This window comes from Hemicordylus capensis, chromosome 16 (genome assembly GCF_027244095.1).
Source record: "Hemicordylus capensis ecotype Gifberg chromosome 16, rHemCap1.1.pri, whole genome shotgun sequence".
NCBI classification, from domain to species: domain Eukaryota; kingdom Metazoa; phylum Chordata; class Lepidosauria; order Squamata; family Cordylidae; genus Hemicordylus; species Hemicordylus capensis.
The window spans coordinates 1,417,357-1,434,018 of NC_069672.1; the positions used below are offsets into that span (position 1 = coordinate 1,417,357).

At 54.2% G+C, this 16,662-nt stretch overlaps 1 protein-coding gene across 3 annotated transcripts; it reads left to right on the forward strand.

The window, feature by feature from the left end:
* Nucleotides 1-29: 29 nt before the first annotated feature.
* Nucleotides 30-15,221, forward strand: NOL9 (nucleolar protein 9). 3 transcript variants are annotated; one of them, XR_008312641.1, is made up of 13 exons: nt 30-317; nt 1,871-2,093; nt 3,380-3,507; nt 4,111-4,249; nt 5,100-5,196; nt 6,452-6,549; nt 6,812-6,973; nt 7,993-8,275; nt 9,844-9,955; nt 10,740-10,917; nt 12,177-12,310; nt 12,631-12,739; nt 14,922-15,221. XR_008312641.1 is itself a non-coding variant. In XM_053281061.1 (12 exons), exons 1-12 carry the CDS (start codon nt 30-32, stop codon nt 15,036-15,038), a joined length of 1,959 nt encoding a protein of 652 aa, XP_053137036.1. In that variant the 3' UTR covers nt 15,039-15,221. The 3 variants fall into 3 exon arrangements, 1 of the variants encoding a protein (XP_053137036.1); XM_053281061.1 differs by lacking the exon at nt 12,631-12,739; XR_008312642.1 differs by lacking the exons at nt 12,631-12,739; nt 14,922-15,221 and having other exon boundaries at nt 10,740-11,003.
* Nucleotides 15,222-16,662: the final 1,441 nt, after the last annotated feature.

Sequence of the window (16,662 nt, forward strand, 5' to 3'; positions counted from 1 at the left end):
CTGAGCGTCCTCCCGCGGGCTCCTCCAACATGGCGAGCCGCCGCTCCGGCTCCCTGGGCCTCCTCGGGCGCCGGCGGAGGCTTCGGCTGCGGAGGCGCGTCGGGGCCCCGCGGCGCCCGGCCCGCCCCCCGCGCTCCGCCGCCGCCGAGCAGGAGCCCGACGCCTGGCGGGACTACGCCGCCGCCTTCGTGGCCGCGGGGCTGGTGGCTGCGCCGCCCCCGCCGGAGGAGGAGGAGCCCGAGCGGGGGGAGCGCCCGGCGCTGGCGGCCGTCGAAGCCAAGGAGAGCGGCGCGGTCCTGCTTCTCCCTCAGGGGCAGGTGAGCCCGGCGGGGGGCGTGGCCGCGGCCAGGCGAAGGGGCGTGGCTGCAGAGCCCGAGGGGCGGGGCGGGGTCGTATGCAGACCGGAGCGCGCCATCGGAGGGGCGGGGCGGGGCGTACGCAAGCCTAGGGCGTGGCCATGCAAACGAGGCATCTTCGCCAGAGGAGGTGAGTGGGCGCGGCCTTGGCCCCATGATCTGCGGGGATGCCGCTGTGTTCGCGAGGGGGCGTGGCCCCTGCATGGGGGCGGGGCCATAGGCCGGGGCGCCCCCCGCCCCCTTTGTGCGGGGCTAGGCTGCTGGTTGGGCGGGGCTTCTGCGTCCTGTCCTTACACGTGGGTCTGGTAGAAGGGGATGGCAGCATTGTGTGTACTAATAACTTTTTGTGTGTGTGTGCAAATTTGTATGTGCGGCTTTTCAGCAGGTGGTCAGGGTCCCTTCTCTTAAGACAGGGGTTCTCCTCAGCTGTTGTTGGACTACAACTCCCCTCCGCAATGGCTGGGGGGATCAGTGGACTCTCTCACAAGGGTCCCCAGAGGTAGTTGACTTCAACTCCCAGAATCCCAAGCTGCAATGGGGATTCTGAGCATTGTAGTCAACAACATCTGGGAATCCCTGTGGGAGGGGATGCTGCTGGGGATGATGGGAGTTGTAGTCTGGCAATAGCTGGGGACCACTGTTTGAGAACCTCTACCCTGAGGGACTTATTTTGTGGGTCGTATGCCCTGCTTTCTCCTTGGGTGCCCAAGTATTTATTTATTTGTTACATTCATATCCCGCTCTTCCTCCAAGGGGCCCAGAGCGGTGTACTACATACTTGAGTTTCTCTTTCACAGCAACCCTGTGAAATAGGTTAGGCTGAGAGAGAAGAAGCCCAGAGTCACGCAGCTGAATGGGGAGTTGAACTCAGGTCTCCCCGGTCCTAGTCCAGCACTCTAACCACTACACCATGCTGGCTCCTTTCTCCTGGCTGCAGTCAGCCCTGCATTTAAGTGTAATGGGAAGACTTACCTGGAACAGGTAAGGCTTGAAGAACCGACATATTGGCATTTGTGGGCTCTCAAGTTGCTGTTGGGTTAATCGGATGGATCCTTCAGATGAGGTGGAGGAAGCTGAAGTGATGTAGATCTTAGCAGATGTGAGGAGAGGAGAGCTGGTCATGTGGTAGCAAGCATGACTTGTCCCCATAGCTAAGCAGGGTCCACCCTGGTTGCATCTGAATGGGAGACTTGATGTGTGAGCATTGTAAGATATTCCCCCACTTAGGGGATGGAGCTGCTCTGGGAAGAGCATCTTCCAAGTTCCCTCCCTGGCAGCATCTCCAAGATCGGGCTGAGAGAGATTCCTGCCTGCAACCCTGGAGAAGCCGCTGCCAGTCTGTGAAGACAATACTGAGCTAGATAGACCAATGGTCTGACTCAGTATATGGCAGTTTCCTATGTTCCTATGTGTCTTTGAAGTGCCTCCGAATGCATTCCTTGCAGGCTGGGCTCGCCAGATGGTTGTCTGGCCCAGGTAACCTTTTGGAACTGCCTTCTGCTCTCCTTCCCCAGACGCTGACGTTCACGGGCAAGTGCTTCCTGACGTGCCTGTATGGCTCTGTGCAGGTGTTTGGGTTCAACATTGCCCAGGACCAGCCCCCTTACAGCCTCTTCTCCCCCCATTCCCACTGCGCTCTCACCATTGAAGCCGTGGCCTACAAGGAGCTGGATAAGTCCAAGAAAGAGAAGAGGACAGAGGCCAAGGCCATCCTCAAAGCACACCGGGTACCCCAAGGTCAGTTTGGCTGGTGGCTGCAGGCATTCCGGTCCCTTGGAGAGGGCGCTGAGGCCATTGGAGGGTTGCAGGGTCCTGCTTGCACATTATCTCTGCCTCAAGGTTTGGATTATGAAGAAGGAAGCCTTTGGAGTGTGCAGCAGTCTAGTAGAGATGTGCACGCTTCTCCCGGGAAATACTGTTGGAGTGTCTGTACATCTTTGAACATTTGGCCGTGCATGGGCACAGCTTGTGGCCTTATGTGGGATCTTTGACGGCCAGGCTGTTTTGCCATTCGAGTCCCAGACCCAGCAGGGGTGATGTGGCGCTTATTGGATGGGACGCTGCTCATGGAGATGAGCGTTCACCAGCTGTTCAGCTCTTATTACAGGAAACGAGCATTGCAGCCACTGGGCTTGAGGCTGCTTTTTGCAAGGGGTCTGGATTCCATGGATGGGGCCCTAACTGGCATCTGCAGCTGAAGAATCACAGGAGAGCCTGTGTGATGTGGCTCTGGGGGGCTGGGTGGGGCTGGATTCAGACCTCTAATCCACTGTGAAAGACCCCCTGAGCAAGGTGCTGCTTCTCAACCCGACTGGCTTCACAAGGTTGTTGGGATAACATGGGGGAGGAGAGCTGGTCTTGTAGGGAGCGTGAATTGTCTGTGTTGCCAAGCAGGGCCAGTCCTGGTTTGCATTTGGACGGGTGGCTGCATGTGAGCACTATCTGTGGCGTCGGGGCGTAGCTCAGTAGCAGAACTCATCCTTGCTTGCTTGCTAGCAGAAGGCTCCACGTTCCCTCCCTGGCAGCACCTCCAGGTAGGGCTGGGAGAGTCTCCTGCCTGCAACCTGGGAGAGCCACTGCCCGTCCGTGTCGCCCAGGGGTAAGTAACCCGGACTCTCCAGCTGTTGCTTAACACCAGCGTCCCCACAGACTGGTTGGGGATGGTGGGGGTTCTAGCTGAACAACAGCTGGAGAGCCAAGCTTGCCCACCCCTGGCGTGGACGGCACAGAGCTAGGCGGACCAAGGGCCTGACTTGGTCAAGGCCGCTTCCTCTTTTCCTCTTTGGAAGGAGGCTGGGAGACGTTGCGGAGGGTGGCAGGATGGGGGGGGGGGCGGGGCGGGGAGGGAAAGACCCTCCAGAGCTGTAGCTAACCAGAGTGGCTTGTACTCGGGCTGGTGGCCTGGAAAGGTGGGGAGAGCCAAGCGAGGGCGAGGAGGTATTGGTGCCAGATACTTGAGCAGCGCCTGCTTTTGAGCGTGGTCCGTGGCCGGTGGCTTCACCCCTTCCTCTCCTGCCTTCCAGAAGCAAGATGCCGCCTGATGAAGAGCTTTGCCCCCCAGTGTTCCGTGGTGTTGTTGGAGCATCTGGATACTCCAGGGACGAGGTTCATTCTCAGCCACTCCTGTTTCTCCCACATTTTCAGAGCCAAGGTGAGCTCCCTCGTCCTCCGGGTGGTTCGCCCTTTGATTTTCAAGGCATGGATACTGATTTTGGGTGGCTCTAGGGCAGGGCTGGGCAACTTTGGCTCTCCAGTTGTTGAACTATAACTCCCAAGGTTGCCCACCCTGTGTGAATGTTACAGTTCCTGTTCAAATGTTGAACAGAACATTTTGAGCATCTGTCTGTCTATCTATCTATCTATCTATCTATCTATCTATCTATCTATCTATCTATCTATTTCTCTAAGGCGTACCCATAGCTAATCCCATGCGTGGCAGCTCTCGTGAGATTTCGCGAGGGGAGGGGGAGAGGAAGGCGAGTGGCCAGGCCAGCTGCCAGGCGGAGAGAACGAACTGGAGCTGAAGGGAGCGGGGGGAGAGACAGGGAGAACTAGGAGCGCAGATGCTCTGTGCCAGGTCAGCTAGTATGTTATTTTCTGAATTTATGCCGCATTTTAGTAGTCCAAAGACAATGCAAGTGGGTTAACATCAGAATTGTAACTGGCACCCCCCAAAGTCGCCTCCTCTGTCTTTACTGTTTTTGTTTTGTGTTTTGCTGAAACCTCTTTCAGAGAAATGCTTCTTCATCCTTAGAGAAACAAGACTCCCTCTTTCACCCCAGAAGATGCCGTGCTGGCTTCCACGGGCGTTGGGAGGCAGGATCCAGGGAGCGGCCTGCTTATGTCGGACAGTGCACTTTCAGCGGTCGAGGAGCTCATCCAGGTGTGCCAAGGTAAGCAGCTTAATGCTAAAAGGCAAAGCTAGGCTGAGCAGGTGGGCATGCTCAGGACAGCTGATGTCAGTGGGGCTCTGTCCATAGGTGGAGACTCTGCTTCCAGGCTTGACGGGAGAGTCTTTGGCTTGACGTCTCTGTGATGCTGAAAGTGGAAGAGTTGGATTAACCAGGGGAGGGTCTTGTGCTGCCGTATGAATGGCTGAGAGGGATGGGGTGGGGGTGTACACACACAAGTGCCGGCTTCCTAGAGGGAGCATTTGGGATTGCAGGGGAGTTGGGTTCCCCGATGAACCCTAACCGGCTCTGAAGAGTCCCTTTCTGAAGAGTTCATTTTTCGGGTGGTTTTTCTGTCATGGTTCCTTGGCTCTGGAGTGCCCTCTCCAGGGCTGCACAACAGCTGCAGACTCTTTTGAGTTCTGGGCATCAGGTAAAAAGGTTATTTCTTTGCCAAAACGTTTTGACTTGGAACTTTGTGCGTCTGCCTGCTGTTAGTGAGTTCACGTCGGTTTTTATCCTCCCGCTTCAAACAGCGGTGCTAATGTTGCTAGATTTCAATGTTAATCTTGCACTGGCCGCCTTGAAATAGCTCAGGATACAGTGGGAGAGACCTACGTCACAGAAACAATTCGAACGGCCTCCACAGGTATTCTCCCATTCAAGCTATCTATCTATTTATTTATTTACTTATTTATTAATTTTACATTTGTACAGCGCCCCAAACTTTCGTCTCTGGGTGGTTTACAATAGTATAAAACAAGTTAAAATATATACAAAAACTTAAAACAATTTAACAATTTAAAAAATCAGCCACGAATTAAAACCTTAAAATTTTGTCTTGGCTTTTCAGAGGAAGACGAGAACTGCCCAGTTATCCTCGTTTGTGGCTCCAAAAGTGTTGGGAAGTCGACTTTTAACAGATACCTCATTAATCTTTTGCTGAACCGGTGAGTGTTCTCTGGCCCAGAAGCATCACACTGCTGTGGCCTCTTCCTCTCAGCCACGCATCTCTTTCCCTGGGGAGCAGGAGAGGAGAGCTGGCCTTGTGGTAGCAAGCATGACTTGTCCCATAGCTAAGCAGGGTCTGCCCTGGTTGCATCTGAATGGGAGACTTGATGTATGAGCACTGGAAGAGATTCCCCTCAGAGGATGGAGCCGCTCTGGGGAGAGCATCTAGGTTCCAAGTTCCCTCCCTGGCAGCATCTCCAAGATAGGGCTGAGAGAGATTCCTGCCTGCAGCCTTGGAGAAGCCGCTGCCAGTCTGTGAAGACAATACTGAGCTAGATAGACCAAGGGTCTGACTCAGTATATGGCAGCTTCCTATGTTCCTATCTCATCCCAAAGCGAGGCTCCTCTCGTCTCGGCCCTCTGAGCTTTGTCCATTCGTCCTGCTGGTCTTTTGCATCATTTTGCCAAGGGAGTCTGTTGGCTTTCCTGCATGGATAACTTCCTGTTTCACATCTTCAGCGGGTAGCTCAAGCCTCTTTATACATTATAGAGCAAAATATAGTGAACAGGTCCTGCAGATGGGAAACTGAATCACAGAGAGGAGACTCTGCCCCATCAGGCGGGGATGAGAATTGCACTCTGTTCTGTTTTTCTCGGGAAAGGAGTGTGCTTTCAGTTGCTCCATGCTCACGATACCTGTTCTCAGATGGAAGAGCTCAGAGGGATATAGGAAGCTGCCTGCTACCAAGTCAGACCCCTGCTCCAACTCGCTCAGTATTGTCTACACTGACAGATAGCATCTCTCCAAGGTTGCAGGCAGGAGTCTCTCTCCCAGCCCGACCTGGAGATGCTGCCAGGGAATGAACCGGGGACCTTCTCCATGCAAGCAGGCAGGTGTTCTTCCACTGAGCTACAGCCCCATCCCCTGAGGGGAATATCTCTCAGTGCTCACACATGTGGTCTCCCATCCCAATGCAAACCAAGGTAGAGCTTGCTTAGCAAAAGGGACCATTCATGCTTGCTGCCACAAGATCAGCTCTCCTCCCCCAGAGAAAAGGCTAGGCTTGGGGATGGTCCTTCTGCTATCAAAGCACTTTGCTGCTTGTGCTCAAGAGTTGCTGCACAGAGGGAGGTTGCTGGTCTTGACTTCAGGAAACCAGCCCTTGCTTTTGGTTCAGGTTGGGTTTCCTTTTGACTGCCATCTAAGGGATTGTCCTAACATTTCTCCTCCTTATTTTTTCTTTTCCATTGTAGGCTTCCCTGCATTGAGTTCTTGGAATGTGATCTGGGGCAGCCTGAGTTCACACCCCCTGGCTGCGTTTCCCTCATTAATGTGACGGAGCCGCTTCTGGGTACGTGCTTTGAAGTCATTGGCAGAAGCGTGTCTGGTCCTCCTGTTCCAAGTGGCTCGTGTGCTGGAACTGCTCTTGGAACATCAGCCCAAAGGGACCAAACCAGAACTGAGGAATGACTGCTTTGGCTGAATCCAAGGAGAAAGCCGGTTTGGGGGGCAAGGAAGTCCTCCTTCCCGTTTGCTTTCTGTTTGAATTTCATGTGGTTCTTGAGCATCTGCAGTTCCATCTGAACTTTTGGGTTTGTTTTGGTCTTGTTTAGGTCCACCATTCACTCACCAGCGCACCCCACGCAAAATGGTCTACTTTGGGGAGACCAGCTGCGAACAAGACACCGAAAGATACATCGACACTCTGAAATACGTGTTCAGTGCCTACGAGAGAGACGTGCCTCTCTTAATCAATACAATGGGATGGGTGAAAGGTACGATGCATGAAACATAGCCCTGGGGGCAGGTTTGCCAACGCTGCTTCTTTTTGCTAGAGTTCCTTTTGCATGAGGCTGTGCCTAGCCACGACGGCCAACCTCCCAACCAACATTGCACAAGCGGATGGATATCCCACTTGTGTGAGAGCAGGGAGGAGGTTTCTGGTGATCGCCTCTCCAGTGTCCCTAGATCTGTCCCTGAGGGTCGCCCAATATAGAACAGGATGGTGACCAAATCTAGTGTGGGGTTCTGCTAAAGCCAGGATAAAAATGCCACTTTATAAGAACTCAGTGTTACTGTGAGGAAACTTCAAAACCCAAAAACTGTTGTCAGAGGCAGAGCAAAGCTTGCAGTTCTTCAGTGTACCTGGGAGAGATTTCTCCATTGGACACAGTGATCATGTGAACTACTAAGAAGATTCTTGCCACTGCAATAACAGAAGCAGGACTCGAATGAGATCTTGCAAAATCTCTCCTCCTTTAGTGAAAAAGGCCTCCTTTGGAAGCCAAGTGGTGCTGGGCTGTAGTCATGTGGGGCAGACCCCAGAGTCTCAGCCCCTCTCATTCTGAGCTGGCCTCTCTGGCATCCCTCTCCAACCACGGGGCTTGCACCTCTTCATGAAGCAATTCAAGCACACCTGTTTTACTGGGGCACAGAAAGTGTCCTTTCGTGCAGCTTTTGGAGAATACTGGCCTTAATTCTTAGAAGAGCAAATGTCTAAATCTTCAGGTGAGCTGGAAAGCATTTGGGCAATAGGCCTGCTGTGGTCTCCGAAGCCAGAGAGGTAATCGGATAAGATCTTTGGGGATCAAGGGGCTGGGGTTTCAGTGTCTTGCAAAGCTCTTCTTCCCAGCTCCACTGCAGAACCAGAATCAGTGATGTCTTGTGCTCTGCTCTGCACTTGAAAGTTGAAATCGCCTGGAAGCTGCAGCCTTCCCCAGATCCCGCCCCTGCATGCCGAAGCGTCCTCTGCCCTCTCCCCCTCATGCGCTTCTGTTGCCTCCCTCTCTTCCAGGGGCTGGGCTGCTCCTCCTGGTTGACATCATCCGGCTGCTGTCACCCAGCCACCTTGTCCAGATCAGTGCTCAGGACTTCACGGACATGCCCACGCTTTCCCCGGAATATATCCGCTGTGCCGCGGGCCTGCATACCAGAGGCAAAGTGGCCCCCCGCTGCAAGAATCTGGGGAGTGGGCTGGGGGACTTGGAGCCGTGCCGGGGCCAAGGAGACTCCCTCCCCCCACACAAGCTGCTGTGTGTCCAGCCACAGTTTCCAGGAGCAGGGGTTGCTGGCGATGGGTACGTACCAAGCGGCAGGGGTGGGGGAGAAGGGGAGAGAGCAATGTATCTGCAAAGGTCTGGGTGTTGTTTTTAAAAGAGTCGGTTTGTAGGAGAGAGAACTTTCTGTGGAGGGTCCTCCCCTGCCCCGTTGCCCGCCCTCCCACCTCCCCTACCCCACTGCCTTCTGCCTTGTCTGTCTGCTGTATGTCACAAGCTCCCTTGGGAGGAGGGACTGTGCCTTGCATTCTGCACCGTACCTGGCTCCCTTTTAAGAACAAACTTGGGTACGCTGATGCCATCCTGCTCCCAGACCCCAGGCACCTTCATCCTCGTTGGGGCCTTGGATTTCCACATTGCACCCCAGCTTTGGGGCTTTAAGGCCTCTCGCACAATCATTAATTGGGCAGGACAGCTATCCTACCTAGCTTCAGAGCGGGGCATGCTCCCAATTTTTTAGCAGTAGGCTTGTGAAAACCAGGGTGTGATGGGGGCAAGGGGGAGTGAGCATCTGTGAGAGAGGAGCTGGACAGGGTGGCATTTCCTCCTCCCTTGTCATAATGCAGAGGAGGAGGACGGTGTCGTCTTCTTCTTCGGGTCCTTGCCCAGCCACCTCACTCCTGGCCGCCTAGCGCCAGGTCAGTGCAAAGACCTTCTTGTTTTAGGAGACCTCTGGGGTCTGCCTGAAGCAGCCATGTCCCTTGCGTGTTCCCGTGGGTGTTTGCTTAGTGTCTTGGGATGTTTCTCTGCTGCTTTCACCATTTGTGTTGCATGGCGTTGGGTTCGGTTTTTATTTTAAAAAGCATTTTATACTTTTGTTTGCTGCTTTGAATGTCACTGCAGCATAAAAATGGAAGATACACATGTGGCGGTAAAAAATAAGTGGCTCTAAGAACAGCCCTGCTGGGTCAGGCCCAAGAAACCCTCTCTAGTCCAGCCTCCTGTTTCACACAGTGGCCCACCAGATGCCTCTGAGAAGCCCACAGGCAAGATTTCCTGCCACCAGTTCCGTGCGCCCTGGTTCTAGTGTCAGAGCGGGAGAAAGGCGTGTCTGTCTCTCCACACCATGCGTAATTTTATAGACCTCTATCCTGTCTCCCCTCAGTCACCTCGTTTCCAAACTGAAAAGCCCCAGATGCCGTAGCCTTGCCTCCGTAAGGAAGGTGCTCCAGGCCCTTGGTCATCTGGGTTGCCCTCTTCTGCCCCTTCTCCAGTTCTACAATGTCCTTCTTGAGATGGGGTGACCAGAACTGTGCACTCCAATTAGTGGGGTGCTCCAGTTGTAGGAGCCCGGCTGGAGTTGCTCCCGTACTCTGGGCAACGAAACAGAGATCTGCAGGATCTAGAAGATGGTAGCCCCCAGAAGACTTTCACTGGCCGACCCATCCCTGTGTTAGTCACTTGATTCTTCCTTGAGGCAAGTCCAGCCTGGATTCACGCAGTGGTCTGGGGCTCACCGTTCACATGGGGAGAGCTCCGTGGGCTGGTGCTGAGGAGTCCTTCCAACGATGGCGTGTGAAGGCGGCCAGCTGCGGTGCGTGTCGTCCGCTGCACGCCCTGAGCACACCCTCCCACCTGTCTTCCTCCAGGCGAACCCACAGCAGTGTCCTGCGGGATATGGCCGTCTTGGGCTACCTGGGCCAGTTGCAGCCCCCAGAGGTGGACCCGGTGCTTCCTTTACACAGCCTGGTGCCCTATCAGGTAAATGGAGGGTCTGGGAATGCTGGGGATGCCGACCGCACCGGGCTTTGGGATCCTGGAACTGTAGTCACGGAGGGCTTGGGCTGGAGAGCCGGTCTTGTGGTGGCTCACAGGGGCTGCCCCCTATGGCGTGGGGCCAGAGCTCCCTGGAAGGGCATCTGCTTGGCATGCAGAGGGTCCCCGGTTCACTCCCTGGCAGCATCTCCAGGTAGGGCTGGGAGAGACTCCTTCCTGCAGCCTTGGAGAAGCTGCTGCCAGTCAGTGTCGGCAGTCTTGAGTTAGATGGGCCAAGGGTCTGGCACGGTACGAGGCAGCTTCCTCTGGCTTGTTCTAACTGATCAGGTCAGCAGGATAACCGCTCTGAGAGAACTCTGGATCCTGAGCAGAGAATTCCAGAATGTCTCGTGTGAAACTGTCTCCAACGGACCAGACTGCTGGTCCTTCTGTCCCCGTATTGCTCACTCGGGCACTGCAGGCTCCCAGGGCTTTCCCTCTTAGCTGAAAGCCTTTGCACCTTCTAACTGGAAGATGTCTGGGACTGGACCTGGGACGTTAAGGTGGCCCCTTCTCTGCTGCAGAGCCAGGCCCTTCTCCAGCGTCGCTCCTTGTTTGAGCCCAGTCCTCTTGGCAACGGGAGCCTGCAGAACAGGAGATCCTGTCCAGCCTGCAGAACAGGAGATCCCGTCCTCGGCCGTTGTGCCCGATGGACACAAACGGATCTGGCCTCCATACATGTTGTGAGGCGAAGCACTCGGCTGATGCTCTTGCCTGTCTTGTTTCCTAGGTGCCTTTCAACGCTGTCGCCCTCAAGGTCATCCATGCTGATGTGGCTCCTGCCCATATCCTGTACTCTCTCAATGCCAGCTGGGTTGGCCTCTGTCGGATACCGGATGAGGTCCGGGGCAAGAGTGACGGGCCCGTCGTGCTCACACAGACTCCCATCTGTGACTGCCTGGGCTTTGGTCAGTGGGCTGCCCGTGAAGTCTAATCCTGCGGCTTCATTCTAAGCCACTCACGGTCTTGATGCTAAGCCTTTCATAACATGAGAGTGAGCGTGTGTGCACACCCCCATCTGCTTGGCTGAAAGAAGTTCAAAAAGAAAACTGTCTAGGCAGGTGGCTGCAGACTTGGCCTGGCTTTAGTAGCCAGTCCAAAAGTTTGGCCTGTCACTGACCCCTCCCCTGAGCAGGACAGGTGGGATCTTGTCTGTTCTGTTACGCTTGGAGGTGGTCTGAGGCCCAGCACAGCTCTCAGCTGCATAGTGGCGGGCAGGGCGCTTGTCTCGGAGGAGTCTTGGGAAGTGGCAAGGCACCTTGTGCTCAGGGCTTCTCTCAAGTCAGAGAGAGCTCGTGCCGCCTTCGTCCAGGCTCCACAAAAAGGTGGGCGGCTCTTACTAGTGGCAAGCTCACGTGTGGATTCCTGTAAGGGGGCTTCTCACCTGCAGACAAGGGGGCATAGATTTCTGCTTGCTGGCACTTGGACCCCTGAACCTTTCTGTTTTTGTTTCCCTTCTCAGCAAGTTTCAAGGCTTCATGGGGACATCGCTCACACCACTGTCAATAACTAATGGTGTGCACGAACTGGTTGGTGCGGTTCGAACCGAACCGTGGGCACGCAGACCAGTTCGGCCAAACCGATCAGCTGGGCCGGTCGGTTTGAACCAGAGCAGTTTGCAACCAGACCGGCCTGGTTCACTGCGGTCCGGTTCAATCGCAAACTGGTTCTGCCCTTTCCCATAACTCTCTCTGCTGAAGGCTCAAACACAACTGGGTGCTCTGAACTGGGCTTCAAGCAGTCAAGGGTGGTGTGGTGCTGGTTGGCTCTTCTTCACAGCTCTTAACTCTCCCCCGATGCATATTGAATGGCATGTTTCACATTAGCATAACTAGTTCAGAGTAAGGATATCGGCGTCGGTGGATTTGCCCACCAACTGGCATGTCTCTGACTCCTGTGTAAATGAGAAAGTGTGTCATGGATCCACACAAAACTGGGTCAGTTGGCTGCCGATCTCTGGTTCATGCAGCTTTTCTGAAATCACACCTGGCATTAAGCCAATTCCTCTCCCCTCAGCTTGATTTCTCCTGCATCCCAAATTCAGTTTCTGGGAATTCACAAGCCTTTGCCAGAATGGCTAGCCGGACCATAATTGTGCCACCTTCCTAAATCGTTCATGAGTCTTCAGCTCTCTTCTCTATATGTCGCCCCTACCCCCACCCCGCAGGAATTGTCAGAGGGATAGACATGGATAAGAAGCGTTACTACATTCTGACCCCTGTAGCTCCAGAGAACCTGAGACGAGTGAACTGTTTACTGATTGGAAGTATTCCCATTCCAAACTGCATCTTCCTGAACCAAGTAAGGACCAGTCAAATGTGCTGAAAAGGGGGGCTGGTCTGGGCATCTGTTGGGCTGCCATGGATTTAGCCCCTTTGGCGCCACATGACCGCCTGGGTGGCTCAAGGGGACGGGAGAAGCCACAGACCCCGAACTCTGTGTTGTCGATTAGGCCGTGCAGTTTTTGCTTGCACATCCTGGGCTCTGAAGGATGCTTACCTGATGGCGGTTGGCTGGGTGGCTTGGAGCCTTTTAGTGCAGGGCTTCTCGAACCTGGGTCCCAGAAACCCCGTGTTGGTGGAAGCTGGTCAGCAACTTGTGTATGTGATCCTGTTTTCCAGCAGGCTTACCCACGGTGTGCCTGTTGGAACAGAAGGATGTTTGGGGCATAAAATTGATAACTCCCATAAAAGCCCCCTCCAGCTTCTTGGACAAAGGAGCATACATCAGGTATGCTGGATGAATAGAAACTGAGGGATGGGTGTGTGTGGGCACCTGCGTACGAAGCACATGGTGAGACCAGCTTTGTTTCTTTTAAAAAGCAGTCAAGTTTCTAGCTCTCAAGTCTGCCACGAGATGCTTGAAAGAATATGGGCTACGGCTGCTGCTGTAGAAATCTGAAAAACTGGGAAGGGTTAAATGAGATTCCTGGCAGGGCTGGGGTTAGGACTCCATCGCCCTGTGTGCTTCACTGCCTCTTGCCACGAGCACAGGACTATCATGCGCCCGTTATTCATATTGGTATAATTAAGAGGGGTTGCAGAATCTGGCTTTTTCCTGTCGCCCAAATAGGATTATCTTGGCACAGACTCTCCCTGGTCCCCAGTGTGAAGTGCATACAGTTTTATTCCTGTGTTTATTTTTGTTAAACTTTCTACACTGTCTCTGTTATGCAATTACTCAAAGCACTTTGAAGAAAAGTTTACATTATAACTATAACAAATTCAAAAACAAAACAAAAAGAGAGAATTTGACCAGCAAAGAATGAAAATAAAATGGAATTGAAGCACCGTGTAAAAGGCGAGAGAAAAGCCACAGGCCGAGCCACGTGCTCCGTGAAAGAGGGTGGGCTTAACAGTCCTCCGAAATGCAGGGAAAGAAGGGGCCGGCTGGGCATCCTGGGGAAAGGAGTTCGATAGTCTCTGCGTAGCTACCGAGTAGCCTCCATCCCTGCTTCCGATGGCCTCTCCAGATGACCTTGTTAAGTGGGCAGGCTCATAGCGAGAAAGGTGGTCCTTCAGGGACCCTGGGCCCAAACTCTGTAGGGCCAGGCTTCTCGAACTCAGGTCCCCAGATTTTGTTGGACTTTAATCGCCAGCCACAATAGCTGGGGATTATGGGAGTGGAAGTCCAACAACTTCTGGGGACCCGCATTCGAGAACTCCTGGTGTAGGGCTTTGAAAGTTATAGCCGGCAGCCAGAAATGAATCAGGAGCCAATGCAGCTCAACGGAGATGGGAGAGATCTGCTCAGACACCCAGGCGTTGGGCATGACCCTGACTGCATCCTTCCTTTGCAGCTGCAGCGTCCAAACATTTTCCAGGGGCAACCCCGTTCAGGGCCTGTCCCAGTAGCCTCTCTGGAGTGCAGTGCACGCCCCTGTGCCAGCTTTGAGTGCAAAGAGGCACTGCCAAACCGTTGGCAGACCCTTGGAGGGCCCAGCCCAGGGCTGTCTCCTCAGGCCAGTAGCAGCTCTCCACATTCCTGGAGGACTCTCACCCGCCCAGAGGCTTGGGGCCCTCCTTGGCTGGAGCTGCCAGGATGTGAATCTGGAGCCCTGCACAGGCCGATCGTGGCCTCCGCTCCTGAGCGGCGACTCCTCCGTCCCTTTGCTCCTCCATGGTGAGACTCCTGGGCTTCTCCCTTGGATGGTGGCTGGACAGAAGAACACAGCCCTGCTGGACCAGGCCCGAGGCCAGCCTAGTCCAGCACCCTGTTTAAAAGCAGATGCTCCTGGGAGGCCCACGGGCAGGAGCTGAGGCATGCCCTCTCTCGCTGCTGCTGCTCTCCCGCCTGCGATATCTGGGATTCAGAGCCTCTGAGGCTGGAGGTGGCCTATAACCACCTGATGAAGAGCCACGGAGAGCTGTTCCAAGTGGCAGGTGGAAGGCCTGGCTCGCTCCACGCAGGTGCAGCAGGGCGGTGGCTGCCTTGGGGAGCTCCTGGAGGCAGCTGTGCCCAGGCAGTTGGGGAGGCTTAATTGACTGACTGGCCTCTCCTCCGCCTCCTCCTCCATACACTTGTCTCACCCACTTTTTGCTGCCTGAGACAGCTGCCCAGACTGTGGATTGTGGGAAGGGAGTCTTCCTTCTCTTTGCTCTGGATTGGCTGCCAGTTGGAGTCGGTGGCCAATCTGAACGTGAATATTCAGAGAGAGAATAGAATTCCCCTCTCTTGGCTTCCATGGCATCCTTCACAACTTTCATATTCACTCTGTCCTCAGGATTTGCTTCTTTGAGAGGAAGGAGAAATGCATGGCTGCTTGGCTTGGATTCTTTTAAACCTACCGTGTGTCTTCTGGCGACATTCGCTCTGTGCGGTGCGCATATAAATATTGTGGGTGTGTTGTGGGTGAGTTGGGAGAAACAAAGTGTCCGGTAATGCGCTTTCCCTTTTTTCCTTCCCTTTCCAGCCGGGGATTGAAGGGGAGATACCGTACGTTACATCGCAGTATAACTATGACATTTCAGGCGCTGGGAAACTGAAGCTGAAAAAGCATCTCAAGAGGAGGGAACACAACCAGCCATGAGCTCCTTTTAAAGCCGCCTCCACGGGCACGGCTTCAGCTCAGAGGACTTGGCACGTTCTCAGGAGAGAGCAGTTTCAGTATTCACGGCCGCTGGCGTCATGCTGATCCGCCCCCGCGTCTTTTGTTATGGTGTGTGTTTTCCCCTTTCTGATTTGGACATTAAACATTTTGGCATAAAACTCCTATTTTGGTATCGGAGTCTTTGAGCTCCTTGTTGGAGAATTCACCCCAAAGCAGCGTGTCCTTCAGCGTGGGTGAAATGAGGCTGCTGTTGTTGTTTCTTCACTTGGTGTCCTGTGTTGGCACCTCAGTCCCGTTTTTATGAGAGTCAGTTGGGGATGGGGCCGTAGCTCAGGACGCAGGAGGTCCCCGGTTCAGTCCCTGGCAGCATCTCCAGGTAGGGCTGGGAAAGATCCCTACCTTGAAACCCCGGAGAGATGCTCCCAGACGATACTGAGCTGGATGGACCATTGGCCCGACTCCCTATCAAGCCGCTTCCCCTCTGCTCAGTCCAGTTTGGGCTGTCCAGTGGGAGGAGGTGGTGGGGAGGAGGAGGGAGAGAGGGGGGGGACGCTCCTCCTGGAACCACAAAGCGGCCTGCTTTTCGGCTCCTATAACTGCTGCCTGAAAGGGCTTTGCTGTTCCGCCCTGCAGGGTGAGACATCTAAGAGCAGGTGGCTGAAAACCAGCGGAGAGGAGTTCCAGCAGAGGCTCTGCTGCCATCAGGCCTCAGCTCTCATCTGCGAGGGCTCCCCAGAGGCATCTGGTGGGCCACTGTGTGAAACAGGAGGCTGGACTAGGGAGGCTTCCTTGGGCCTGATCCAGCAGGGCTTTGCTTGCCTTCTTTTTGTACAGCTCCCAGAGAAACTGCAGTACTCCTGTTAGGGCCAAATAGCCATCTCTGTGTATCTGCAGGGTTCTGCCGCTTGTGTCCTAATGCATCCATTAGACTTCAAGGTGCTGCTTAGAGCTGCTGTGCCACCTGGAATTCTGGGTTTCACCAGGATTTTAAGCATCTCGCTTAGCCCTCCCGGATCCGCCCGGATTTCAGCTTCAATTTTTATTTTTATTTTTAAAAAGCTAAGCTCAAGCCCTTGTAGAAGCAGAGTTATGGAGCAAAACGTGCAGTCCCTCTTCTGCTCAGAAATTATTTTCAAGCCCATTTATGCAATATGCAAACTAGGCACCCGGATTTGGAAAGCCAGAATAGGGCCACCCTAGTGCTGGCAGACCCACAGGTATTCCACAGGTACAGTTTTCAAGACTGTACCTTCAACAGGGATGGCAGCCCATGTGTGAAGTGACTCTCCCGCTGGCAAATAAAATGTCGTCTCTCCTGGCTTTGAACATCCCTTGGCCTGGGAGAACGACTCTTCTTGTGGAGTTCAGATCTGTGGCTACCTCAAAGCAACGCAGAGTACTCCAGAGAGAGCTCAAAATGCTTTTTTATCTGTTGACTTGGAAAACCAACCCACTCTTCTTCTCCCCATTAACTCTTTCCTGGGCCAAGGAGAGGTGGTCTGGTGGTCGCCAGCATGACTTGTCCCCTTAGCTAAGCAGGGTCCACCCTGGTTGCATAAGAATGGGAGATTACAAGTGTGAGCACTGGAAGAGATTCCCCCTC